The sequence below is a fragment of the Amia ocellicauda genome, chromosome 4 (assembly GCF_036373705.1).
Source record: "Amia ocellicauda isolate fAmiCal2 chromosome 4, fAmiCal2.hap1, whole genome shotgun sequence".
In the NCBI taxonomy this organism is placed as follows: Eukaryota; Metazoa; Chordata; class Actinopteri; order Amiiformes; family Amiidae; genus Amia; species Amia ocellicauda.
Window position 1 is genome coordinate 40,307,254 of NC_089853.1, and position 25,674 is coordinate 40,332,927.

The window sequence follows — 25,674 nt, forward strand, 5'->3', positions numbered from 1 at the left end:
ATATGCAGCAACCACTGTATTGTCTTAACCTAATTGGTACAGAAGACATGTTATTAAATTAGCAAACGAACTAAGAGAAGTCTTTCAAACAAAGTAATGAGTTTTCCATCCAATCTCAATCAGTCGAGAAAACAAATCAGATGTTGGGGGAAAAATAAAAAAAAGTTTATTAAAAATCTGCTGAAACTAAAGCACATCCAGTGACTTGATTCCCTTTTGCTCACGGCATCCACAGACCCTCTCCCCAACTCAACCATCGACTCTGGTGGCATGTATGCACGACTGCGTTCTGCTAGCCCCGGTCTGCAAGCGCTCACGCTCCCAGCACAGTACGACTGACACCCGAAATAAAAAAAAATAAAAGTCAGTTTTCATGTTCCACATCCTTTCATCTTCAGAATTGTCTTACTGGAGAACAAGGTGCTCAACACCATCACAGAGAGGACTGGTCCTGTGACAACATTAACTGTGATTATTGAAGTTCAATGATTTACACAAGGCAGAAATGCTATATGTATAACAGGAAAAAAACCAAAACTATATATATATATATATATATATACTCTGTTTTGAACCCCTTCACACCTCTCAGGCAGAAAGTACTTGATTTCATATATCATACAATCAATCTGGTACCCATAAGTGGTTAAATGCTTGATATCAGAGGCTGCGCTGAGATCTTGGATTAGCAAGGCTGGGAGTGGATTTAAAAACTGTGCTGAGATCTCGTGTCTAACACAGCGAATCACAACAGCACACCTCCTCCGAATGCAGGTGCCCCACTATGACACGGACAGTGCATCTCAGACAGGCACAGAGAAACGCCAGTCTTAATTACAGCAGGTTCCAGGGAGGTCCCGGACCGGACGCCCTGAGCAGAGAGGAGACGGCGACCCGTTTAATTTGTTTGGAAAGCTGACCTGACACAGGTGAATAACAAGAGCACAACAATTAACAGGCACAAACACTTTTAACTTAGAAGCAGATCAGTGTGGGGGGACGGCAAATGCGTGCAAATCTGCGTTCTGCACCCTCCCGAGTGCAGATTAGCTAGAGCCACCGAAGGTCCTGCACAGTGTGAATGGAATGAACAGGAGAGTCGCAGCTGATCGCAGAGAGAAGAGAGACGACATGGAATGGGCTCTGATCCGCACTCGCAGCAGGAAGATGAGTGCGCATGTGTGTGTGTATGTGTGTGGGCCATGGGGAGGTCAGCCCCGCTCGGCCCTGAGATGCATTGTTATTCAGGAATGAGAGGGGCAGGGGTTGGGGTGGGCAGGGGCAGGTGTCCGTCCTGCTCGGCTTCAGTAAGGCTTCTTCAGCAGGAAGCGGCTGAACATCTGGAAGGCAGCGATTGGCTTGTCAGTCGGGACCATGTGACCTGAGCCCTGTGTGTGGAAGGGGGTAAAAAAGGTGAATTAGGCATTTATTTTATATTGCATGGCGTCCAAGGACTGAAACACACTATTGCCATCGTTGCAGCCAAACCCCACCCTGCAACGTTCTCTATACAGCAGAGATGCCAAGAAACAGCCTGCACTGGTCCTCCCTCATTGTGTACATCGCTCAGAAAGGCTGTGGGCCTGTGTAGCAGCTGCAGAGGACAATCCTGTAAGTACCCACTGAGCAGCACTGCCCCGTTTAAACTCCACAAGCTAGGTACTGGTTAAATGAGCTGCTCGCTCCCTCCCTCCCCCCTAGTCGTCTCTCTTCTGCCCCCTGCCCACGCTCTGACCTTGATGGTGAGGAAGGCCAGGTTGGAGAACTCCTTGACAAAGCCGCCCACTTGCTGGCCCTCATCGCTCTCGTACAGCCAGGGCCTGCGGTTTACCTGCACCTGCACGACACAGCGTCTCAAGGTCAGGATGTTACGATCGTGGCAGCACAACACAGCTTGCAAAAGGAATGCGAGACTCACACCCACTGTGTGGCCTCCCGGACTCCAATGAGGAGAAAAGCGGTGACCTTGCTGCATAAGACCATGACATCATAATCACACATGGATGCAAAACTATAATCAATTATATTAAGTCTTACTTGTTGCTGAAGAGACTCCACAAACCACTCATCCCCCATGAAGTTACAGGCCATGTCCACATCTCCATTGTACACCAGTACACGGTACTTCTACAGGAAGGAAAAGAGCAGCAACCGGTCAGAAGCGCCCTCCCCATGATCAGGCAATTCCTGTGGCCATGCCAGTCCCTCATCAGAGGCTGGCATAACCTTAAATTTACTCTTCACCCTCAGGGTCATTCTCGCACGCAGACGCCGCCTCCCCCCCCCACACACTCAGCCTTTCCTCCCCACGTTGTCGGGGCCGCCCAGTGTCCCAGTAACGCCTCGGCACTCACCAGAGCTCCCAGCACCTTCAGGTACTGCTTCGTCACGTCCATGTAGAGACGGTTGTAGTTGAGGTTCACCACCGCACTGCAACGACACAGACGCAAAGCACACTACACAATCAGGCACAAGAACTACAAACTAATATTTTACATGGTGTCCTTTGAGTAGGAGCGCTGCACAGAGTATGAAGAGAGCCAGGGTCGGGTCACTATGATTATTAGAGTTAGTTTGTCTCTCCAGCCTATTTACTACGCCATTTTTTATCTATTTTTATCCCACTGGTTACATTATGGACCTGAATTTGCACATGACTCTGCGTTCTAACAAACCGTCGCCCACGGAAGCAAGTGAACAGTGTCCACGTAGTTTAGACCTGCAGATCTCCCAGTTGGGGACCTCGGGGGGGATGTGCAGCGCCGTGCGGACATAGTGATCGTTCAGGTAGGTATAGGAGGGGGTGGAGTTGGTGCAGGGAGGGTCCATGGTCACAGATTTGTGCAGAGAGGCCAGACCACGGAGTTTCTGCAAGGACAGAAAACAGATAAGACACGGGTATGAATTCTCCTGCTCTCACCCTCGGTCAGCAGTCACAGCCTGAACACGAGTGCCTAGGACAGGATGGAAAACACGATCCCACAAGAAGCCCAGGTCAAGATACGGACAGCAAGCAGCACCCACACCCTCTCCTCGCACACATCTCTGCAGTCTTTACAGTCTAAAATAAGACTCTCTCCAAATCTCAATTGCTCATTTGGTGTGTCGTATCACTTTGTTGATTTTCTTTTTAAAATGTATCAAGAGCTTAAAAAAAAAACCTCCAGTGATATTTCTCAGTGTGGTTTGACAATTATATCTGGCAGAAGGAGAGCTTTCTAAACATAGACACTTTCATTACAGCAGCGACCAGTAATCACAAAGCAGAAAAATTAAATCTGTCCTTTTCTGCCAAGCCCCTCTTTGTGCTCCACATGCGTTCCAACATTTAATAAACATAAAATTATAAAAAGTACAGTTATTTTCAGTTGTCGTTTGTTTTTCCCCACCCAGGTTTTTGATTCTTCATCTCACAAACCACGCTCCACAGATACTCCATTAAATAACCAGAATGTACTCAACTGGTCAAAATGGGAACAACATCTCCGTGGGGCACAGCCACCACGAGGAGTTCAACAGGTATTTTATGTATATTTATTTTTGCCTGCATCATATTCACAGAATATCTCAGGGTGGAAAAAAAAAAAAAAAAAGAACTGACAAGACAGGAAATACGATAAAAACACAAGATGCGGGCTCGGACGCACCTCATTCCACATGACGTTCCAGGGATGGAGAATGAAGCTGTTCCCCAAGTCATGGACAACCAGGTGACCTTTCTTGTAGCTGCACACAAAAACAATCCATAAGATGTGATCTACAAAGCCACACAAGACCGCCAACATGCACTGTACACACAGGGACAGGGAGGCCACGTGACGTTGCTCAGCACTGCATCACTGACTGCATGCAGAACCGGCCGCTGAATCTGCTGTGAAAAGTAGCCCCCCTGCCTCTGGCCGCCTCCCCATCCCTCTCGCTGCGGGAGACACTATGCTGCTCTGCCCAGGGGCCTCACCTGACTTTCTGGGGCACGCCTCCAGCGCAGGGGGCATACAGGTTGTACATGTTCAGGCCGGAGCTGAAGACAATCTTCTGCACCTCTGCCACCTGCAGAGCAGCACAGGAATGAGCGCAGTGGAGGGTGAACACAACCCAGACTGTGCACCATGCCTTACATCCCTGAACAGTGTTTCATGTCTCTCGACACCGCTGGAGAGAGTACACTGCTCTACACAGGAACCGCACTGCTAGGAGAAGGATTTACACTCTACTGAGGACGTCAGAAACCTGTGCGAGTGACAGTTCAGTGGCAGGTATCTGTGAATTAACCTGTAATGTATGAATCTGCTGGAGAATACATAAACACACACGACAATTTCATTGATTTCCGACTCAATGAAACTGTGTTGCCTTAAGTGCACCTGTAACACTTTCTCCATCCTACTGAAAGACTGCCATCTGGAGGCTCCCAAGCACATTGCAAAGAGATGAAATTGAGCTGGGTTTTTCAGTCATGCAGGGAACTCCTTAAAACCGCAAGGTTGGCCTATATGTACATCTAAACAAAATCTAGTCAAATGTAATTGACAAGAGTTCAGATGCCCCCTGGGTTACAGGGCCAGAGAAATACTCACGTTGGTGGTGCAGTTCGGGTTCTGGTTGTTGTAAAAGTTGCACATCCCCTTTGAGCAGCAGTACTGCTGTAGCCCCATCCACAGCCTGGGAAGAATAAGAATGAGAATGGGAATTAGAATGAGAATAAGAATGGGATGGAGTTTTCGAAGATAACGGGCCCGTTCTGAGTTCTGACCCTCCACAGTCTGGCTGGTGTGGAGCTCCAGCCCTGGGGTTTGGGTGCGTCTCGATTACCTCCTCCACCTGCACACTTACACAGTCCATCCAATTGTCTATTTATTGTTTATTTTTTCACCCCACAGGGATTTTTCTTTTCAAACCACAAATCCTACACTTCTAGTTCATCAGTTTTTTACAATACTGTTATTTAAAATGAAGCGGCCTTCTTACTGTGAGCCAATGAGACCATGATAGTAAGCGAAATAGACCAGCGAGTTGTCATTCATCTCATAGCTGGACATCCCATTCCCGACCGCCATTCCCTGGGAGAGAGACAGGTGAAAGTCAGATTATATCGTCTTTCCTCCTGCAAGCCATGGCTCCTCCTCCCCTCGTCATATTTGATTCACAAAATCTCAGTCAATATGCACGAAAAACTCAAAATCGAATGAATGTATCACATTTCACAAATTGATTTCTTGATTGAATATATGGAGTAAAGGATGGGACAAAAAAATAAGACTCTTGATAATGTACGAAAACTAAACCAGCTAATGCAAATTATGTTTATAGCTTTAAGGCAGCAACAAGGGTCTGCATTCTGCGACTCTAAATGTCATCAAATCCTGGGCCCAGCAGTGCTCTGGTACAAAGCCACAGGTTGTTAAATTGCGACCGGTAAAGGAGGTTTGGAACTCTGTTACATGACCGGTGGAATGCAGGGAACCGAGCCACACCGCAGTCCGTCAGTCATTTAGTATGTCCGCCGGTCAGATGGTCTTCCGGTCCCCTACCTTCAGGTTGAGGCTGGGGTCCTCCATCACCCTCTCGGCCAGTGTGGGGATGTAGATGCCCCCGTAGCTCTCCCCTGTGAGGTAGAGCTCGTTCTTGCTGTACTCTGGGAAGAGCTGGAAAAAGACCTTCAGGGCCAGGTAGTTATTCATGGACACCTGGGGAGAAGGGGGCGGGACGGGTGATCACACACAGGTCGTCACTCACCGGTCCAATTGTATGATCGCTATATCCAATTACAGAGGGACGCACACATGGACACAGACTTGTGTAGAACGCCAGCATTCATTGAAGTTGTCAGTCAGGGGGTCACTTGTAAAACCCATGACATGCATTTTGAGATTACACACGTTCAACACCCCCCCACCCCCAGGCCTACTCACCTCGGTGTCATTGGTCACGTAGTTCTTGTCATCAGAGTATGAGAACCCGACCCCTGCTGGCGACTCCAGGTACAGCATGTTGGCAATCTGGGGATGACAGAAGCAGCCCAGTGAGGCTCCCGTTCCTGACTAGGATTAGGTTTGGATTTCTCATAAAATCTAGGCCTGCACTACAGTTAGACTTGTTTTTCTACTAAATTCACGTTAGATGTAGGGTGTAGTTTTGTATGGGCCTAGCTTGACATTTTGGTGTGGGCTGTTTAGCTTTCTAATGAAGCAGGTAGCCTACTGATGTAATACAGGCGAGTTACCTCCACTCAACACTGAAGAATCGCAGTTCTGAAAAAAATCAGAATCTTCTTTTAAGGAGCTTGGCTTATGACTTGCCATAACTGTTTGTAAGGAAGATTTGACAGTTGAAGAATTTAATGTGTAATTTTCAATTTCTTCTATTTATTCAATTTGAACATTTGCCTGTGATAAATTTAACTTATGGTTGCAGTATTAATGGTCTGCAGGTAACAGTTGTTTTTGTTGTTTTGCCTAATGTTGTTGCTATCTCTTTGATTGGTTTGTTTTGATTTCTAAGGCAAAACTGAAGGCAAAACACCCCATAACAAGCAGGAAAAGACAGCTGCAGTGCAGGCCTGGCAGAGCATCACCAGGGAAGAAACCCAGCATCTGCTGATGTCTATGGGCTCCAGACTTCAGGCAGTCATTGACTGCAAAGGATTTGCAACCAAGTATTGAAACTCACAATTTAATTCATGATTATGTTCGTTAGTCCACTTAATTTTGGGCCCCTAAAATTGGGGCGACCACATATAATAATGGGTGTAATTCCTACACCGTTCACCCAGTTTGGATGCAACTACCCTCAAATTAAAGATGAGACTCTACACTTAAAGAACATCTTGATTGTTTCCTTTCAAAACCATTGTAGTGGTGTACAGAGCTAAAATGATGACAATTGTATCACTGTCCAAATATTTATGAACCTAACGGTATAGGGTGTGTATTTTACAAGTTTCTTCCTTAATCACTTCCTCCGATTCCCCAAGGGTGTAGGGCAGCAGCTTCAGTGTAAACTGCTCCAAGCTCAGTTGAGACAGAGCGTGAGTGCCTGACAGGCAGGGGCAGAGGAAAGGTAACCCGATTCCAGCTGTATCAGTGAGAAGCAACTGTCTGAGGCTTTGTGTGAAAGTTGTTACAGACCGTTCCCAGTTCCTGACAGTTCTACATTTCATTTATTGTCACACAGGAATTGGAGAACTGCAGAGAGCTACTACAACATTGCCCTCAATTTTAAGGAACCAAGAGCTCCTGATTCAGCCAGAAGACAATGCAATCCTCTCACAAACTGTAAGGACAGGTGTGGGTATAACTCTGCAAAGTCTCTTTAGGTAGTGGGCCGAGCGAGTGAGTGAGCGAGTGAGAGAAAGAGAAAGAGGGGAAAAAAGAACAGAATGGAAATGCAGTTAGTGATATGGTCTGACTGGCGATCAGAAAAGCAGATGGGTCAATCGTATTTCACAATAACAGCAGCAGCAGCAGCAAGACATACCATGTTCCAGGAGTAGGGGTTGTACTTCAGTGAGCTGCCATCATCCTGAACCTGAAACAGATTTAATAAAAAAATAAAAAAAAATACAAAATAAAATTCTGTCTCTTACAGTTTTTTCTCTCAGTGTCCATGGCTTCGTTGGGGGTGATGTGAGGCACAAGCTTTAGGATAAGAAGAGTGAGGAACTACGTGTGAAAAACCCTCAAGGTCACAGCGGCACACTGTCTATGCGTTGGGAAATTAATTTATGGCACTAAATTGAAATCGCTACAGTGACTATTTCTGACTTCAAGATGAGTTGCCATTCAAGAGAGTGTCAGAGAGAACTGATCTTCAGAAAAAACCAATATGGATGGGTTTCCACTGCTATAGCTGCCCAAGGATAGGATGAGGTTTGGTATGGGTGTGCAAGGACTATTCTAGCCAGCGGTGATGTCATGTGGTGTTCAGTAGGGTTTTAAAGAGATCCATTCTCTTACCAGGAAGGGGCCGTGTTCAGTGAGCAGCCCGTCCAGGGAGCTGCAGCCGGGACCCCCGTTCAGCCACAGGACCACTGGGCTATTGGCTGGGTCCTTCTGAGACTCCACAAACCTGGGCCACGAGAGGGAGAGGGGAGAGGGGAGCATTGGGACACACGGAGAGGTCTGTGGGTGTGCGGAAGGAGAACGCACAGAAGGGATAAGGTGAGACACATGGGAACAGGAGGTCCCAAACCATGACATACCGGACTGAGAGCGACAGAGCTAATGCACAAGGATGGACAGAGGCTCTAGGGATTGGGGAAATTACAGAGGCTGCAGATAAGAGTGTGACCTTTGGCTTTCAACGCAAAGTACCTTACACAACACTTTTAACACAGCTGGTTTCACCTCAGAAGCTTCCTCTTTAACCAGCTTTTTGCGATTCAGCATAATTTGAAGAATGTGGTAGAAATTATATAGAATCTCCATATACATGAAGATACAGAAATCACTGTTGCACAACAACATAAATATGTATATTAATCAGCACATAATATCTGGCTTTTTCGGTTCCTTGATTCCTCTGTATCACAGTGCACATGATAACCCTGTCTTAGTAGCACTGAACACCAAAACAGTGGATCTTTCTTCCGTTTTGAAACTATTTATTACATCAGTTATGAGGGAGCAAGTGGAAAATAAGGCATTATAAACATATTTGTTTTTTAACCCCCAAATGATCAAACAATTGTTCTACTTTTCCTCTTGACAAACAACCTCATTAATAACCCGATGGAAAAGTTTCAGCTCAGCTTGTGCAGGGTGTCAATACTACTTCCCAGACAGCTGCCATACAAGTCTAGGATGAGGATGTGGTTTAGGGCTGAGGTTAGGATGCGAGAAGAGAGGCAGAGGAAAGGGGGATGGGCTGGAGTTGAAGGAAAGCGAAACGTTAAAGGGAAGGTTTGGGGTTGAGAGGAAGTTTAAGAAAAGGATTAGGTTTGGGGTTGAGGTGAGATATGTTTAGGATTAGCGTTCATCACACTCACCAGTAGTGCAGGTGTTTGTTTCCGGACACATTCAGGTACCCAGAGTACTGCCTGAAGCTGGGCTGTTTGTCGAGGCCAGGGAGGGATTTGATCTCATCGGCATCGGGGGCTCCCTGGACCCTCAGCACTCCCAACAGCAGGCACAGCGCCAACCGAGACATCTGCAAGGACAGCGGCACAAACACAGGTACTCAGGTATGGAAGAATAAGGAAATGGATGCTGCCTGCAGCACAGAACAGCAATAACAACGTGGCAAAAGCTACGCGGTCTGGGAAGTACTGAGAGGTTCAAGAACACCATTATGGAACAGGCAAGAAGAGGCCATTCCATCCAGTCTGGGTCGCTAACCAATTATTGATGCAGGACAGGACAAAGTTCACCCACCAGCAGAGCACTGTGAAGGTGGAGCATTGCTTGTATGCTCTCACAAGTAGTTTGGTGTCCTTTCTGAAGTAACAGCCTCAGAAAAGAGCTCCCCCACCACAATGCCAGCAAATTGAATCAGTAATCCATAATTAATGCATTAAAATCAATAAATGCCGTTAGAAACAACAGCAGCAGCAGCACTAGTAGTAGTGACTTCAGAATAGGGTTCACCTGCAAGATAAATTAGTTTGCATGCAATTATACACAAAAAGTGCATTACCTTATACTTTTTATAATACACTGAATTAATTAGGCACATAAATAATTAAAACCTGCAAATAAACAACCGTGCCAAACATCAAAACAACTATGGGAAAGGGTAACTCTTGTTTTACAACATGAACACTCCTTCTGTGTGTCCTAATCTACTTTTCTGTAATCCTGCAAGATAAACGATTTCGTGTAAAGTGTTCATAATCGCCTGCTATAATCTTGGCGTGTTTCTCGTGATGTGTGAAAAACTACAAGCTTCAAGAGTTTGAGAGGGTAGATAAGTATTTAAAAACCAAACCAAACCGCCCCTCCTTATAGTTAACTTAGACCAACTTCGAATTAATATTACCAAGAAATTAATCCCAGCTACAACCTAGTGTTAAATAAATAACAAGACTTCCCCAAAGTAAAAATGAAACTCAGTAGGCAGGGTGCTGGTAAACCTGCCGGTTAAATAATCAACATTTAATATTGTTTATTATAAATCAACCATAACATTAGGTTGAAAATAAACCCATAACGTCAAATAATAAATATCAGGTTTAACAGCCTCACCGTTTCTTTCCTGGTCCGCTCAGCTCGTACCTCTATATGCCTGCTATTGTCACCAGCGCAGACCGGGGAATAACCGTCATGTGACCAAGTCCGGCTCCCCGCTCGTCACATGACCAGTCAGGTGATCAGCTGACACTCAAGAGGCTGTGTAGTCCGCGCCGATCCGGGGTTGTGGACTGGGACTGTACTTACACGGAGACAGAGGCAGGGCGATTGTACAAAACTGTTCCATATAATATAATGAATGTACTGAACAAAATTATAAATGCAACATGTAAAGTGTTGGTCCCATGTTTCATGCGCTGAAATGAAAGATCCCACACATTTTCCATTCGCACAGAAAGCTGACTTCTCTCACATTTTGTGCACACGTGTTTACATCCGTGTGAGCATTTCTGCTTTGCCAAGATAATCCATCCACCTGACAGGTGTGGCATATCAAGGAGCTGATTATACAGCATGATCATGACACAGGTGCACCTTGAGCTGGGGACAATAAAAGGCCTCTCTAAAATGTGCCGTTTTGTCACACAACACAGTTTTGAGCGTGTGATTAGCTGCTGACTGCAGGAATGTCCACCAGAGCGCCAACATCGTTTTAGGGAATTTGGCTGCACGTCCAACCGGACTCACAACCTCCACATCCATCTTCCCAGACAGGAACTCCACATCCAGCTTCTTCACCTGCAGGATCGTCTGAGACCACCTGCCCGGGCAGCTGATGAAACTGGGGGTTTGCACAGCCGAAGAACTTCTGCACAAACTGTCAGAAAGTGTCTCCAGGAAGCTGATCTGCAGGTCGTCGTACTCACCAGGGTCTTAATGCCCTGACTCTCCCTCAAAACTGAGACTTGAAATCCATAGATTAGGGCATAATGCATTTATTTCAATTGACTGACTTCCGGATATGAACTGTAACTCTGGAAATTCTATGAAATTGTTCCATGTTGTGTTTCTATTTTTGGTCAGTGTAATAAAAAAAATACTGCTACTAATAACAATGAATAAAATGCTACACCAAATTATCTATCATTTGATGATCTATTTTTAATTTAGCAAAATAACTACGAATGCAAGAATTCTGTAATGGCTGCTGTCTTGTCAATGACTTCTCTCTGGCCTTTTATGGACCATTTTTGGACACTTACCATGCCCCTCCTCCTCCTTGTCTCTCCGCTGTCCCTCAGCAACACTTTGCCACCTGTCAGACAGCACTGACAGGACCCACAGTCAGTCAAAAATAGCCCCGCTCTCTCGCACAGCACAGCATAGCACCAGAATCTTCCTTCTCCAGGGCCTGGATCCGAAACATACTTAGGACAGCCTCAGGGCTTCGATCACTGCTTTGCTTACTTTCTGCACCAGCCTTTCCTGTCCTGCCGCCTTGTTCTGGAAGCCTGGAAAGCTTATTTTTTATATATATTTATTTGAAAGAGGAAGGGAGGGCATCGGTTGGAGGTAATGGCAACCACCATGGCAGGCCAGTTCATGGAGTTCCACCCAATCCACGGCAGCAACATCAGGCTGGACCTCTCGGGGACGCGCGCCACACGGGTGGAGAGCTTCGCCGACGGGATCTGCTTCAGCAAGTACCCGCTGGCTCCCGGGGAAATCTTTCTGGTGGAGATCGAGGAAAAGGAGCTGGGCTGGTGCGGACACCTGCGCGTGGGACTGACGGCCCAAGACCCCTGCAGCCTGGCAGCCGTGCCCGAGTACTCCCTGCCGGACCTGGCTGCCCTGGGCGACAGCTGGATATTCGCCATCACACGGAACCACAACAAGGTCCTGTTAGAAGAGGAGGAGGGGGCAGCGGAGGGCAGGGGACATGTACTAGGGAGAGGAGGTGAAGAAAGAGGGGGTGAGGGAGAAGGAGGAGGAGGAGAGGCACAAGACGTGGTCTACAAGAACACCAAGACATTCTTCACTGACACCCATCTGCACATTGAGGGTGTGCGCATCCCCAGGGACAAACTCGTCGGCCGTAGCCGCCCGGGACGCTTCAGCCACATCCTGGACGACCTGTATAAGACCAACGCTCTGCCCCCCACTGCCCGCCGCAGCCGCATAGGCGTGCTGTTTGTGTCCAAGCCACACGGTACGGCCGACATGCACATTGTCATCAACGGCGAGGACATGGGCCCCAGTGCCAGGGGCATCCCAACCCAGCTGCCCCTCTACGCCGTCGTGGACGTCTTCGCTGCCACCAAGAGCGTGCGAGTTGTTCAGGTGGAGTACGGCTGTGAGTAGCTCCGACCCAGAAGACCGTGCTCATGCATGGGTTCATATATACAGGTGCACTCGTACAGTACACACGTCGAGCTAGAAGACACCAGTCATTGAAGAAGGTTTTAACACAAACAGACAGGTGTTAGTTACCAGCATTGTTTTTTGTTTGTGTGCTGTGTTTCTTATGGTTACTATAAAGAATTATATAAATCCAACATTATGCTATGGAAGAAATAACTGTTTTCCAGTGTATGCGACTTCCATCTTAATAGGGCCTTCTCTTTACCAAGGTGAGCATCTCTCTTAATTTCTCTTCCCTCTCCCTGCTTTGTTTCCCAGTCCCCTCTCTGCAGACGCTGTGTCGGATGACCATCCAGAAGCACATTGTCCACAGGATGGCCCTGGAATGGCTGGAGCTGCCAGAACTCCTCAAGCACTACTGCAAGTATGAGTGACTGCTGGGGAGTCGCACGGAGGGGCCGAGGGGCACAGCTTTGCATTGTGGACAGGGTGCAGAAGGAGCTCTTTACCATTCCACTACAGGGAACGGCAGTCCAGCCAACCACCTGCACCTGATCTCTTCTTCAGTCCCTGGGAGTGGGGTCTGGCTTGACTGTTCCTGGAATGCAAGCTTGTCTTTGCATGAGCACTGAAAACCTCATGGCAAAGGAGTCTATCCGATTCACAGAGCACTCCCGAGGTGAATGTGGGTCTGGATCAAAAATAGCAATGCTCCCCCAGGACACCACAATCAAGATTTATACTGAACACTCTGATGACCGGAGAAAACTGGTAAAAAGAGTCAGTGCCTGGATGCTAATATGAATCTACTGCCATTGCTTTTCATGTGGCTTTCGGTGTAAATTAATTTTCTTTTCAGGGTGAAAACTGAAACAAGGCGCTTTCATTTTAAAATCCAAATGATGTTTTATTTTGGATAAAGACTAATGCTAAAAATATAGCAGTTGCAGGTGACTTCAGTGTTAGTTTAAACAAGCTGTTTGTAATTGCCAACTTCATTGGAGTGAATTGAACTGGATTCAAAAGTGGAACTACCTTTTTAGGTGCCAATATAATTACATCTTTAAATCACTATATCACTTCTACTTGAATGTGTATGTCTGAAAATGAGTGACGATGATAAAGATAATGATCAGTTTGTTTAATTGATTCTTCACATATGCTACAGTTTGGCCATACACCAATGAGTTGAAAAAAAAATGTATTTCATTTATAGAAAATAAAATCTGTATACTAGTATTTATTTGCTTCTGTGCGTTCTTCAATAGTTTCAATTCAGAATGCTATTAATGATGTATGCAAAAATATATTATTAATTTGGCAGACATTTATTCAGGATGATGACATTTCTGTTCATACCTATCTCTTAATGCTGTAAGTTGCACTAACACCCAAATAACATAATTCCTAAATAATGAATGGTCAAAACAATCATTGATTTATGTCAGTGTACTTGCAAATTAAAAATGCTGTCATGTTATATCTTGAAGTGACGTCTTTTTGGGAGCCTGTTGGTCACCCTAAAATTAATGAAATTGCCGATACTTGCATTGCATGTCTTGTATCATATTACTTGACTTGACTGAAGCAATACGTTGTTTTCACACTCAATAGGCAACATTTCGTATTATGTATTGTTATATTTCGTGATCTTACTATCACTCAAGATGGCGGCGCTTGGTTGGGGAGCTTCATGTCCATGCCACTTATCACTGTTGCCAGGAGACGCCCGCACGCCACGGTGTACGGGACGTAAAGGGACTCCAACTGTGGGAAAGCGGCGGAGAGAGCCAGCGTCTTTCTTTGTGGACTCCGGCAGACGCCTGCGAGAAAAACCCGGACATTTTCAAGAAGCGAAAACACAGAGAGAAGGCGTGAAATCTGCAGTCAGGCAGCTGACGGTAAGAGCGGATTTTGTTGATATGTTGGTCTGAGACGGTTAAATACATATCTTTTCAAAACAGCTAACAGAAAATAAACCAAACGGACGGAACTGTAAATAGGAAGTGTGGCCTTTACGGGTGTGCAACTCGTTTTATTCGAAACCAAAATGCTAATGATGTGGAGGATCCCTATCCATTATTTGTAACATATTTAAACATTTTGTTGCACAGGTTTTCATTTGCATCTTAACTCCTTGGACTCTTTTTGTTTAAACCGAGCGCATTTCGGGGTTTGCGCCGAGATGTGTCCCTCCTGCGATTGAGCCTCGTTTTGACAAGCCTAGCGGGAAAGCGACTGTTAACAATCACAACCATAATGGCTGTTTCGGTGGGGAAAGTGAAAGCGGGCACCGTAGAAACCCTCCAATGGCCATTTTCACCCCTCTCCTCGCCTTGCGCCGCTTCCTTTCTCTTGCTTGTGGGCCCGGGCACAAAATGGCGGCGGCTCGTCTGTGCGCCGCTGTCCCAGTGTGGCGGAGTTACGGCTGCTGCTGGAGGTTGCACTGAGCACTACAGCCCTGCACGGTGCTGGACACTCATGTTTCTGTGTCGAGTTGGATGCACCCCTTTAATCGCGTACAACACGGCTGCCGTGCTTCGTAAGGTCTAAAATGGTGACGTCGCGTCGAGAGTATATGAATTGAAGAGGAATGAACAAACGATGGTTGAAGCTGGTTGAAGTTTAGCTGGCTGAACCACTCGGAGACGTGGTTTATGCATACAGGTCACTAGCCAGCCCCTTCCCCGTGTTGTTTATTGCCACACTAGGCAGATACTGGTGCGATGCTGGGAGTCATTCACTCGAGTTGCATCCTCCTGCTGCAAAGAACAAATTAACGAAACAAATCCAGCTCACTCCTCTCTCTATTCAAATGAAAGATGCAGTGTAATAATATTGCACACTTGTATTCAGTGCTAGCATGTCATTCTGTACAGTAAGGAGCGAGAGAAATGGTATCGGTCCTCCGTGTCGGTCTAAGGGAGCCGGGCACCTGGCGTCCTCATTGAGCGCAGTACTGCAGAGGTTGATCTACGTGCATCGCCTAATACTCGGTGTGAGAGATACTAGACATCGAGGTCTCTGCTCCTCCCAATAGAGAAGCTCCAGTGCATTGTGGAGTCCGCCTCCTTGATTCAGCAACACGTTTCTTCCCTTCATATGGTGCCCTAGATGGGGAACAGGCATCCATCCATGTGTGACCACCGGTATAAAATAAAAACATGTGATCTGCTTGGGACTACACATGCGTGTTCTTGATTCCTCCGTGCGAAATGAGTCTGATTCTGAAATCGAACAGCTTGTGTTTTTTACCTGTCCTTTTGGGTGGTTATTTTCTGGTTTGTGGTTTAAAAAAAAAAACAGTGCCGGACAGATAAAGCAATTTTGACGCTTTAAATGTCTGGAAAAAAACATTGAGCCTTATTGGTCTTCTTGTTTTGTGCGTTGTGTCGATGTTGAAGCAAAGTGTAATGGGATCTTGAATGGACATCCCAGCTGTATAGTTAGTGAATGTGTGGAATTATCTAGCAAACAAATGACAAGGTACTCCTTACATGTGACTTTTCTTATATAATCGGGGTTGGATAAAATACGTTCCAGTTAAGCAGATCCCAAACCATTAATGTCTAGCTTTCAAACGTTTGCTCAAGAGCTTCCTGTGAGTTTTTATAGCACTCTGATTTTCAGAGTAGCTACTACACCTTATTTCAGGTTTCTATTGCACACATTGCTCTTATGTCTGTTTAGATGCTGCTTTTTAAACTTTCTCTGCCATCTCTTAAATTATATATTTTTCATCAACCTGATGCACCATGCAGAAAAGATGCTCTGCATCCAAAGGTTAAAAAATAAAAAAAATTAACCAATCACTTTGGAATTGGGGGGAAAAAACAACAACAACAACAAAAGAAAATCTTTTAGACGTGTCATTGGGTCCCAATCAGGTTTGTTTTGGCATTCTTTTGAAGAGTGTTTAGTGTAACATTTAAGTGATGTGTATAATTTAAATACGTTATTTATATAGGATTTATGTTTTTCTTCCTTTTGTATTTTGACAAATAGACAATTTTAGGACCTGGAATATTAAGCAAAAAACAAACAAACAAACAAAACGACCAAAAGAGAACAGTCAAGCATTTAAATTTGAGCTGGGTTTATTAGAGCCAGGGGATAGAGATGTCACGCAGACGCAGCCGCAGCGGGAGTCCGTCGCACCACACCACCAACAGCAATGACCCCCGAGACCTGGAGAGGAGGATTTTTGTGGGGAATTTGCCCACCACCCTCATGGACAGGAAGGACTTGGAGGACCTGTTCACCCCATATGGAAAAATCAATGGTTAGTAGTTTAAAGCCCATTTTACAACCTGTAAAATAAGTCTTTGAGCCTGTGCGGTTTCTAGTATCATTATTTAAAAAAAAAAAAAAGTTATATCTATTTTTCTCTACAAATTGCACCATCTATTTCAGCGGCCTCGACTCCACACGCATTGACAAAATACCTTGCGTGTGTCATTTTTGTCTAGGTTTGTTGACTAAATGTAGACTGGTCGCTTTTGGCTCCTGTATGTTCAGATTTCTTTGTCTGACTGCAAAGACAAGAAACTAAAAACAGGCTTTTTTTGCAACTTGCCGAACTGTGATGCCAAACAGTTTCATGCAGGTAACTATCGACCCCCGTCTTGAAGCCAAAGTGTGCCTGTCTCCCTCTTGTGTTTCACAAGTGTGTGTGTGTGTGTGTATATATATATATATATGTGTGTGTGTGTGTATATGTATGTATGTATGTATGTATGTATGTATATATATATATATATATATATATATATAATATAGTGTGTGTATATATATATATATATATATATATATATATATATATATATAATATAGTGTATATATATATATATATATATATATATAATATAGTGTATATATATATTGTTTTTTTAAACATTTTTCTGAACCGCACTTTTGTCTTCTAAACATGTTTGCAGAATGAAGGTTGAGTGAACAGCTTGTTAATTTTTTTAAATTATAACCTATATATAATGGTGAAGAAACATTTAAACATCATTAAGGTTTCGTAAATGTAGTTTCTGAAATGTTTTATTAAAAACAGAGCACGGTGATAATAATAATAAGATAATCTTATTAGTAAAATAGTTTTGACAGGACTTACAGTCCATTCTCCTTTCTCAGGGTGGAAGGTGTTGGCACATAATTCACTTCATACTGTGTTAGGTGTCTATAAAAACGAAACACAAAACTGTTCCTTTTTCCAGCCCTGTCCATGTTCCGTGGGTATGGATTTGTGCAGTTTGAGCGAGCAGAGGAAGCGGAGGCTGCGAAGGCGGGACAAAACGGTCGCATTTATAGAGGTTATAAACTAGGTAAGACTTCACTGGCTCCGAGCTGCTTGCTCGGCAAACAGTCTTCCTTCTAATAGAGATATTGATCACTTGGTGCTGCGGCTCAAATTAAACCGATGCCTGCAACGAGGTATACCTTTCGGGAATGTTTCATTAGATTATCTTATGTCTCGCAAATTCAAAAATTAGCTTTCAGAGAAATTCATGTTTTCTTTGTCATAAAGACGTATATGTATATTCAAAGCAACAGTTAAAATATCCAATTTCGTGCATCTTAATTTTGTTGTAGTGACACATTTTGCAGATTTGCACATCTGTGGCTTTAATGGATTGATCTCGATTTTTATTAAAAAATGAACAAACCCTCTAATTATCCGTGGTCCATATTCCAGTCCTTCCAATCATCCATTAAATGTCTGGGTGTGTCTTATTGTAGAGCATATAGGATCTGAAGAGCAGTAGAATGGGCGTACGCATGTCTGTGCATTGTAGTGTAGTCTACGTTTAGATTTTTTAAGATTACGAACCAATTTCTGAATCAAGTTTTTACCTTTAATTTATGTAATTTATAAATATTCCCTTTTTGTATTTTTATGTAGGGTGTCTAAAATCATTTCTCAGGTAATCCATGTAGAAGTCGTCATGTGGAAACATTTTTTTGAAACTTCCCATTCATAAAATTAAAGAAATGTGTATGGCTATGTCCGCCCCTGTATGAAGATGATCATTCTTGTATTAACAAACTGCAGAAGCTTTGAATCATTGCACTTGACTTAGGTAGTATTGTACACAGACTTGCCTCCTTTCCTGCTTCAGTCTGTTTCTGGTTGCAGGAAACGACTAAAAATAAAAACCACTGCATGTTTGTTCTTCAAAATGAGAACCTTAGTGTTTCCATATTGTACCATTTAATTGTCCTCTGATTCTGGTTAAAATCTCAAAAACTATCTATGCATATTTAATTTGGTATGGTTGTATGCAGATGCAGTTGTTCTTGAACTGGTTGGTCTTATTTTTCATCAGCCACTGATCTGACGTTTCTCCACTGTTCTTCAGACCTGGCCCACGTGGGAGCTGGTTGGCTCTAAATTCAGTACAAAGATTTATCTTCAAATCAATATTTTCAAAAATAGTTTAATAATTTTAATGCTTTTAAAACCGTATTGCTTTACCATTTTCAAAACAGAATAGGAGAGGGAGACATAAGAAACAGGTACATAATCTGTTTTTCCACTTGGTACAAAGTTCGCTGAACACGAGACCACTTTCTGATGTCACCCATGTGACACTAGTGGTTTATTGTGTATAAAATGCTTTCACTTTTAAAATGTTTTTCACTTTTTCTCCACTGGGGCATTCGGTATCGTATGACGGATGATTTCATATTCTTTTTGTATTTTTATGCATTTGTCTAATTTCAGTTTGTGTATCTAAAAGACTGGGATGTGGTGGTAGTCTGCAACAAAACAAAAAAATAAATCCCTCTTCCTTCCCTGCTTACACTCCCTGGGACTCCTGTATTTCAAGTAAATCTTTATTACACAGATACATTTCTGTTACATCTGTACAATGTTTCCAAATGTTCATGCTAAACATTATTACTCAAACTTTTCACTGTGGATTTGAAGCGGTTATGTCCCTTTTCTGGACATGACATGAATAATTAACTGCATAGTGGTTTGAAACTCTATTGTTTTGTATTGTTGTTCAGAAATGTATTTCATATGTCTGCACTAATATAAGCTCACCATATCAATCTGTACTATAAACACAGTTTGTTAACTTAATAATTGTTATATATTTAACTTGATGTCTTTAACACAAAGTACTTTCTGTGCTCCAATTTAAAATTTAAATCACTGTAGGGGGCTTTTCTCAAAACACGTTTTTCTTTTTTTGAAGAAATAAACCTGCTTTAGCTGCATTCTATATAATAAAAGAATATGCGCGGGCTTTTATTCCATGTTGGAATATATATATATTTCTTGCGGCTGATTGAGTTTTTATTTTTTATTTTTATTGATATGTTGAACGTGTGGATTGGTTTATTTTCAGATATAAATATGGCAGCGGAGCGACGACAGAATAAAGCTCAGTCCCGACAGAGTCCACCACGAAGGTAAAGTAATGCTGAGAAGGGAATATCAGAGTGTGAAGAAGTGTCAGCATTTCACCTCCTCTGGTAATCCGTTCTGACCAGTCACGAGCCACTGTCCCTGGGGCCACAGCGCTCCAATAAACATTTTATTTTAATCTGTCATTTCCGAAACAAAAAGGATATTTGTCAAATTCCCGCGATAGTGAAAAGCGTATGGGAAATCACGACTTATCTGCGTTTTCTTTTACTGGGGATTGATTTGATCCACCAAGTGTTATTTGTGTACATTTCAATTTGCTAATGCAGAAAAAGTGAATAAAAATTCTTAAACGAAAAAAGTACTACAGGAATTGTCATTTTCCAACGGGGAAGAGGTTTATTTTCCATCGTTTTTAATTTCACTTGCGACCACCCATTTTTAAAATGTATTTTGATTTTGTTTTCTTTAAAGCGTTTATCTTTTGTTGCACCAGTGGAAAAACGAAGCCACAAATCCAGAACATTGACACCACTGTGTAGGCAAGCTTTTTCATTATAGACTTGTTAATTTAGCAGAATTAAAAAGACCCTGGAAGAACCATTAACATATCCCTGTGCTACTGGATTAAGTCTACCCATCTGTCTGATGTTAAACGCAAAATGTAATGTAATCAGAAAACTGGCTTTGCGGAATCTAAGCGGGATTCTGGATGAGCTGAACACGATTTGAAAGCCAATGTAAAATGTGAAAAATAGGTCCTTTATCAAAACGTCCTTGTCAGAACTTTTTTTCTCTTCTACTGTGCGAGGTATTTTTCCGGCTATATTGGGCTTCTTTCCATCTAACCGCCATTTTCAAAGAAAGTGTTTCCTCTTAACACATCGGACATCATGCCTGATTGTCGTTTCAAAAGCCTGAATCTGCGGTTTCAACATGAAAAGCACTGGAAAGTATTTTTGCAACCTGGAATCGCCTATTGTTTGTTTTGTTTTTGTTAGTTTGTCAAGGAAATACCACTTTACTTAAAAATTGTAGTTTGCTCACTTTTTACTGCACTAAATCCCCAAAATAACAAGTAGGAATTTAGAAATAAACGGTTCTTTTTATAAAGGCTTTTATTTGTTTTTTCGTTGGATTTAATCTTCTTGGGAAGAGCTCCGTAGTTGCATTACTATTTGATTGGGCTACGGAGGGGACCAAGGGAAGCGATGAGCGGTTTTGCCTGAGGAAGACTATGATGCCCTTGCCCGCTATCTGTGGCCCAGTGGAATCTTAGTTCCGAGGAGACTCTTCAGCACATGTTCATTTACATAGCGGCGTTCCTCTGACCGAGGAGGCTACGGGCAGAGCGCTGCTGAAGGCTGAGCAACGGACTTCGTAACGCTTTCATTTTAATTCTTCTCTGCGAGGCGGTTATCCTGAAGCTCCGTGATTGGCCAACCTGGTTCTGGCCGGCTCCATCGACTCTTCACACGGGTCTGGATGCCCTGCTGTGCAGAGGATGACAATTACCCCTTAAAAGTCAACAATGTTTAAAAATAAATAAATCCAAAATAAACATCCTGCCTTCATTCTTCTCGCCCCCTTCCCAAAAAACTAAAAAATAAGTAACTGCTTCCTTGTCTTCTCATTGAATTGTCCAATGCATGTTATCCCAGCCCCAGGAGTTTTCCCCCTGATTGTACTGATGGACCCCTCCCCTCCTTCCAGGGCCCCATATGCCGGCTATGGGGATGGGAGGACGGCACGGAACCGGTCGCGCTCCCCCATGCGTGGCCGCGATGCCCGGGAGCACCGGGAACCTCGGGAGCCCAGGGAGCCAGGCCGCGAACCTCGCAGCAGCCACCCCCGCGATCACGACCCCCACTTCGAAAGGTATCGCACCTCCGAGGGCCGTGAGAAGGACCCCCGAGCGGACCCCAGGGCTGACCCCAGAGCTGACCCCCGGGACCCTGCGTTCAGGTCAGTCTTTCTGCATTCAAGGCCTTATGCTTTATTTAAATACATTCAGCAATGTTTCAGCTAGGGCACGAGAGACCATTTGGGGGGATCGGAAAACAATTCACACACTGCCATGTATCCTGTCCTGCAGATGAGTCCTATAGAAGAGATTATCTGGTCTTAGGTCCACGATTGTTTATTAATTTACATAGCTTTGTGTAATCGTGTGTAGGAGCATCTCGCACACACTCCTCCTAATGCTTATGAATGTGTTCGCAGAGATGAGGGGTATGACCGGTACTACCGTGTGGATGAGTATTACCGCAGGAAGGAGGACCCCTATGCTGAGCGCTACAGGGACCCCTGGAATGGCAGAAGGGAGCCTGAAGGTATGGTATTTTTTGGGGTGGGGCTAATCAGTGGTAAATGTGAAGTTTTATGTGTGATATTCCTGATTGGAAAGCCCAGGTGTGGCTGCGTTGAATGTCTGTTGGGTGGTCAGTGTTGTGTGTGGGAGGCTGGGCTGCAGTGTCTGAGTGAGGGCGTCTCTTGTCCTTGCTCCAGCAGAGGACCGGCCCCCCAGAGAGGAGGAGCGCCGGCGCAACGAGCTGTACCGGCAGTATTACGAGGAGCTGCAGCGGCGCTACGACTCGGAGCGCCCGGTTGACTGCTCTGTCATCGTGGTCAACAAGCAGCAGAAGTGAGTCCCTAAAACACGCCGGGCTAGCGCTGCCCAGATCCACTTGGCACAGAGCAGCCTAGTGGGCGTAGGTGGCAGGATCCACCCAGTGTGTACACATCCTCACGGGATCGCAGTTCCTTACTGTGCCCGCGTCTCCCACTCTGCTAGACCTCTCTGAGCTGTAACAGATCTGTGCCGACCGCTTGCTCTGCTTCCCGTCTTTCTTCTGATGGCTCCGACACCAAATCTCTAGAACGCTTTTAAAGAGCTGTGGACCTTACTTTATTTTTCTCTTTACCCCTCCCCCCGTGGCTTTCCTTTCCATTCGACCTCTCTGCAGGGAGTATGCGGAGACGGTGGGACGGAAGGTGCGTGACCTGGGCATGGTGGTGGACCTGATCTTCCTGAACACAGAGGTGTCTCTGACCCAGGCCCTGGAGGACGTGGGCCGAGCGCACACCCCCTTTGCCATCATCATCACACAGCAGCACCAGGTGCACCGCTCCTGCACGGTCAACATCCTGTTCGGCACCCCCCAGGGTAGGACACTGCTGCTTAACATTTAGGTTTAAATCGAAAATAAATGTAAATCGCCTTCAGTCTGTGGCAAGGTTGTGTTCTGCTACTGTTACTATAATCTGACCGACCTCTCCTGCCTGCCCAGAGCATCGCAACATGCCCATGCAGGATGCCATGGTGCTGGTGGCGCACAACTACGACCTGTTCAAGGTGGAGCACCGGGACAAGGAGCGCGAGGAGATCGCCAGGAAGGCGGCCAAGATGGCGGACGAGGTGCTGATGAGGGAGCATGAGCGGGAGAGCCACCCCATCTCCCTGCAGCCCGTTGTCACGCTGCTGTCGGAGGGCCGGTGAGTGCCAGCCTCTGAGCCGCCGCTGTCACACGGGAGGCTCCGCTCGTGTCTGTGCTCTAACGGCGTTATCGCTTGCTCTCAGGTACCTGACCTTGGAGGAGCTGGACCGGCTCATTGACTACCTGAGAGACAAGCGCGAGAGGCTCGTGCGCAGCACCAGCGATCCCCATCCTGGTGAGCTGGGCTTCCGCCATCTGCGTATCTCACGCCCGTAGAGCAGCCGGTCTCCCTCGCTCTCGGTGTCCAGTGTTAGTTTACCGTGACTCACAGGTTCTCCTCTCTGTCTCCACAGGACCCCACCCCTCGGCCGCTGCCCCGGGCTTGGAGGCCCCCCCACAGCCCACCCAGCCCCTCTCCAACGTCTCCCTCTCCACCCATGCGGTTCACCCCTCCCACCCCTCTCACTCCGCTCACCCCTCGCACCCGCCTCACCCGTCTCACCCCCCCCACTCTGCTCACCCCTCTCACCCCTCTCACCCCTCTCACCCCCCCCACTCCGCTCACCCCGCCCACCCCTCGCACACATCCCACATGGCTCCCCCTCCAGCCGCCAACCCCCCCAGCTCCTCCAACCACCAGCAGGAGCTGCAGGCTAAGATCCTCAGCTTGTTTAACAGCGGCGCCGGGGCCCCCTCCTCCAGCACGGGGGTGCCGCCCCCCTCCCAGGGCTACAGCTCCTCCATGGCCGGCCAGTCCTCCGCTCCCCCGCCGTCCGCCGCCCCCTCGTCCATCCCCAAGATGCCTCCGTCCTCCGCCCAGGGCTCCGGCATGATGAACCCCAGGCCGGCCCTGCGGCCCCCGGTGATGCCTCCCGGCGTGCCCCCCCCTTATGGCCCCCCCCCAGGCCGCATGTCTGCCCCGGCGGGGGCTCAGAGGCCGGCTCCAGGGGGCACTGGGATTAATTTTGACAACCCCAGTGTACAGAAAGCCCTAGACACCCTCATTCAGAGTGGACCCTCCATCAACCACCTGGTGAACCCGGGGAACCCCCCAGTGCTGCGGCCCGGACAGGGCATGGGCCAGGCGCCGCCCATGTCCCACTACCCCCGGCACTACTGAGCCCGGGTCGCCTCAGGACAGAGGGCTGAATGTGGCCCGCCGAGGTCACTCTCCGATTAACTCATTTTATTTTGTTCCAAGAACTTTTTCTTTTATAAATAAGCAAGTAGATCAAACTTGCCTGATCTTTTCCAGTTGCATCGAAGGTGAATAATTTACTTATTTTGGCAATTTTTGTAAATACTTTTAACACCTTATTTTTCTTTTTAAATTGGCATGCGAGTGCATTCATTGTTTTGTTACTCTTTTGGTGACGCTGGAGTCTGAAAGGGCTTTTTCTTCTGTACCTGGAGGCTTTTATTTTCGTTGACTGGTTACGTGGTTGACACTTGCATTCAGGATCCATTTAATGAACATGTTCTCAAAATAACCAGTGCCCCGTTGGGACAGTTTTTAATCGATCTGCATAGGTTTTAACATGCTTGAATGGATCCTAAAGATTTGGTTCATACGTGTTGGTAGTTGGGTGTTTCATTACTGTAAATTTACTGTTGAATTTTATACAACTCCATAATCCATTGTACACTAGCTGATGAACAAGTGTCCTGTAATAAACCTCAGTAACGTACTGGTTTACAGATCGACCTGGACTCCTTTGTGTGTGAATTCTCGTCTCGGTTGTGTCTCAGGACTGAGAGAAACAGTCGCAGTGCAGGGCGTTACACAGGAAACCGGCAGCCACAGGTGTAATAAAATGATTTAAGTTTATTGCATTTTGTGCAGACAATTCTATAAAATGGTACAGGAAAGCCAGAAGCCATTGATATATAAGCATTTGACATGAAAGATTAAAACTACTTTTTTTTTTTTTCCTTTTAAATATATAATCAATGAACACAATAGAGAATACATATTTCTATTTCTTTAAAATATTACAACTTACACTGACACAGAAAATAAACAGCTAAGCACTAACTTTTAAATATTTATTTTATGTACAGATAAGCCCCTCCCACCCTCACTCCCTTCCCTTCAGCACATGGCAGGTGCACACACACACACACACACACCTGCGCGCGCACACGCACCCACACGCACGGAACTGAAACACAAAGGAACACTACAGATCTACTGTCATACTGGTACCTGGAAAAGAACATAAACTCTGGATTAAAGAACATCAGAACACTCCCATTGTGTTTTTCATTTGATGTACATTGATGTCCCTACTGTGAAAACATTCATACAAAATGTGTTCCACTCCTCCCGTGGATTAAAAATAATGTATATACTATATAATACTCAGACCTGGTGACAAGACTGCAGCTCATTTTTCTTGGGTTTCTCAGTCTTGGATGGGAG

General features: G+C 45.4%; 3 protein-coding genes across 11 annotated transcripts; 2 read left to right on the top strand and 1 right to left on the bottom strand.

The window, feature by feature from the left end:
• Nucleotides 1-143: 143 nt before the first annotated feature.
• Nucleotides 144-10,327, bottom strand: ctsa (cathepsin A). 2 transcript variants are annotated; one of them, XM_066702202.1, is made up of 15 exons: nucleotides 10,182-10,327; nucleotides 8,987-9,147; nucleotides 7,956-8,067; nucleotides 7,477-7,527; nucleotides 5,913-5,999; nucleotides 5,532-5,687; nucleotides 4,969-5,060; nucleotides 4,578-4,662; nucleotides 3,959-4,050; nucleotides 3,648-3,726; nucleotides 2,720-2,868; nucleotides 2,355-2,430; nucleotides 2,038-2,127; nucleotides 1,736-1,837; nucleotides 144-1,388 (listed from the first exon to the last, which is right to left on the bottom strand). In XM_066702202.1, exons 2-15 carry the CDS (start codon nucleotides 9,145-9,147, stop codon nucleotides 1,305-1,307), a joined length of 1,416 nt encoding a protein of 471 aa, XP_066558299.1. In that variant the 5' UTR covers nucleotides 10,182-10,327; the 3' UTR covers nucleotides 144-1,304. The 2 variants fall into 2 exon arrangements, with proteins under 2 accessions (XP_066558299.1, XP_066558300.1); XM_066702203.1 differs by lacking the exon at nucleotides 10,182-10,327 and having other exon boundaries at nucleotides 7,956-8,120; nucleotides 8,987-9,127.
• Nucleotides 10,328-10,331: 4 nt separating this feature from the next.
• Nucleotides 10,332-13,667, top strand: neurl2 (neuralized E3 ubiquitin protein ligase 2). Its single transcript, XM_066702204.1, has 2 exons — nucleotides 10,332-12,420; nucleotides 12,747-13,667. The coding sequence occupies exons 1-2, from the start codon at nucleotides 11,643-11,645 to the stop codon at nucleotides 12,860-12,862; spliced, it is 894 nt and encodes a 297-aa protein (XP_066558301.1). The 5' UTR covers nucleotides 10,332-11,642; the 3' UTR covers nucleotides 12,863-13,667.
• Nucleotides 13,668-14,204: 537 nt separating this feature from the next.
• Nucleotides 14,205-24,956, top strand: ncoa5 (nuclear receptor coactivator 5). 8 transcript variants are annotated; one of them, XM_066702191.1, is made up of 11 exons: nucleotides 14,205-14,329; nucleotides 16,434-16,710; nucleotides 17,654-17,761; nucleotides 19,796-19,859; nucleotides 21,529-21,780; nucleotides 22,039-22,148; nucleotides 22,324-22,459; nucleotides 22,779-22,981; nucleotides 23,106-23,310; nucleotides 23,396-23,487; nucleotides 23,606-24,956. In XM_066702191.1, exons 2-11 carry the CDS (start codon nucleotides 16,548-16,550, stop codon nucleotides 24,370-24,372), a joined length of 2,100 nt encoding a protein of 699 aa, XP_066558288.1. In that variant the 5' UTR covers nucleotides 14,205-14,329; nucleotides 16,434-16,547; the 3' UTR covers nucleotides 24,373-24,956. The 8 variants fall into 8 exon arrangements, with proteins under 8 accessions (XP_066558288.1, XP_066558290.1, XP_066558291.1 ...); XM_066702193.1 differs by having other exon boundaries at nucleotides 22,782-22,981; XM_066702194.1 differs by having other exon boundaries at nucleotides 22,327-22,459.
• Nucleotides 24,957-25,674: the final 718 nt, after the last annotated feature.

Coding starts and splice junctions, on each gene's coding strand:
- ctsa (XM_066702202.1), bottom strand. CDS start 9,147: ATGTCTCGGTTGGCGCTGTGCCTGCTGTTGGGAGTGCTGAGGGTCCAG. Junction 8,068..8,986: donor AACAAACACCTGCACTACTG/GTGAGTGTGATG, acceptor CTCGTGGCCCAG/GTTTGTGGAGTCTCAGAAGG. Junction 5,688..5,912: donor ACGTGACCAATGACACCGAG/GTGAGTAGGCCT, acceptor CCTTCTCCCCAG/GTGTCCATGAATAACTACCT.
- neurl2 (XM_066702204.1), top strand. CDS start 11,643: ATGGCAACCACCATGGCAGGCCAGTTCATGGAGTTCCACCCAATCCAC. Junction 12,421..12,746: donor TGTTCAGGTGGAGTACGGCT/GTGAGTAGCTCC, acceptor TTTGTTTCCCAG/TCCCCTCTCTGCAGACGCTG.
- ncoa5 (XM_066702191.1), top strand. CDS start 16,548: ATGTCACGCAGACGCAGCCGCAGCGGGAGTCCGTCGCACCACACCACC. Junction 16,711..17,653: donor CCCATATGGAAAAATCAATG/GTTAGTAGTTTA, acceptor TCCTTTTTCCAG/CCCTGTCCATGTTCCGTGGG. Junction 19,860..21,528: donor CGACAGAGTCCACCACGAAG/GTAAAGTAATGC, acceptor CCCTCCTTCCAG/GGCCCCATATGCCGGCTATG.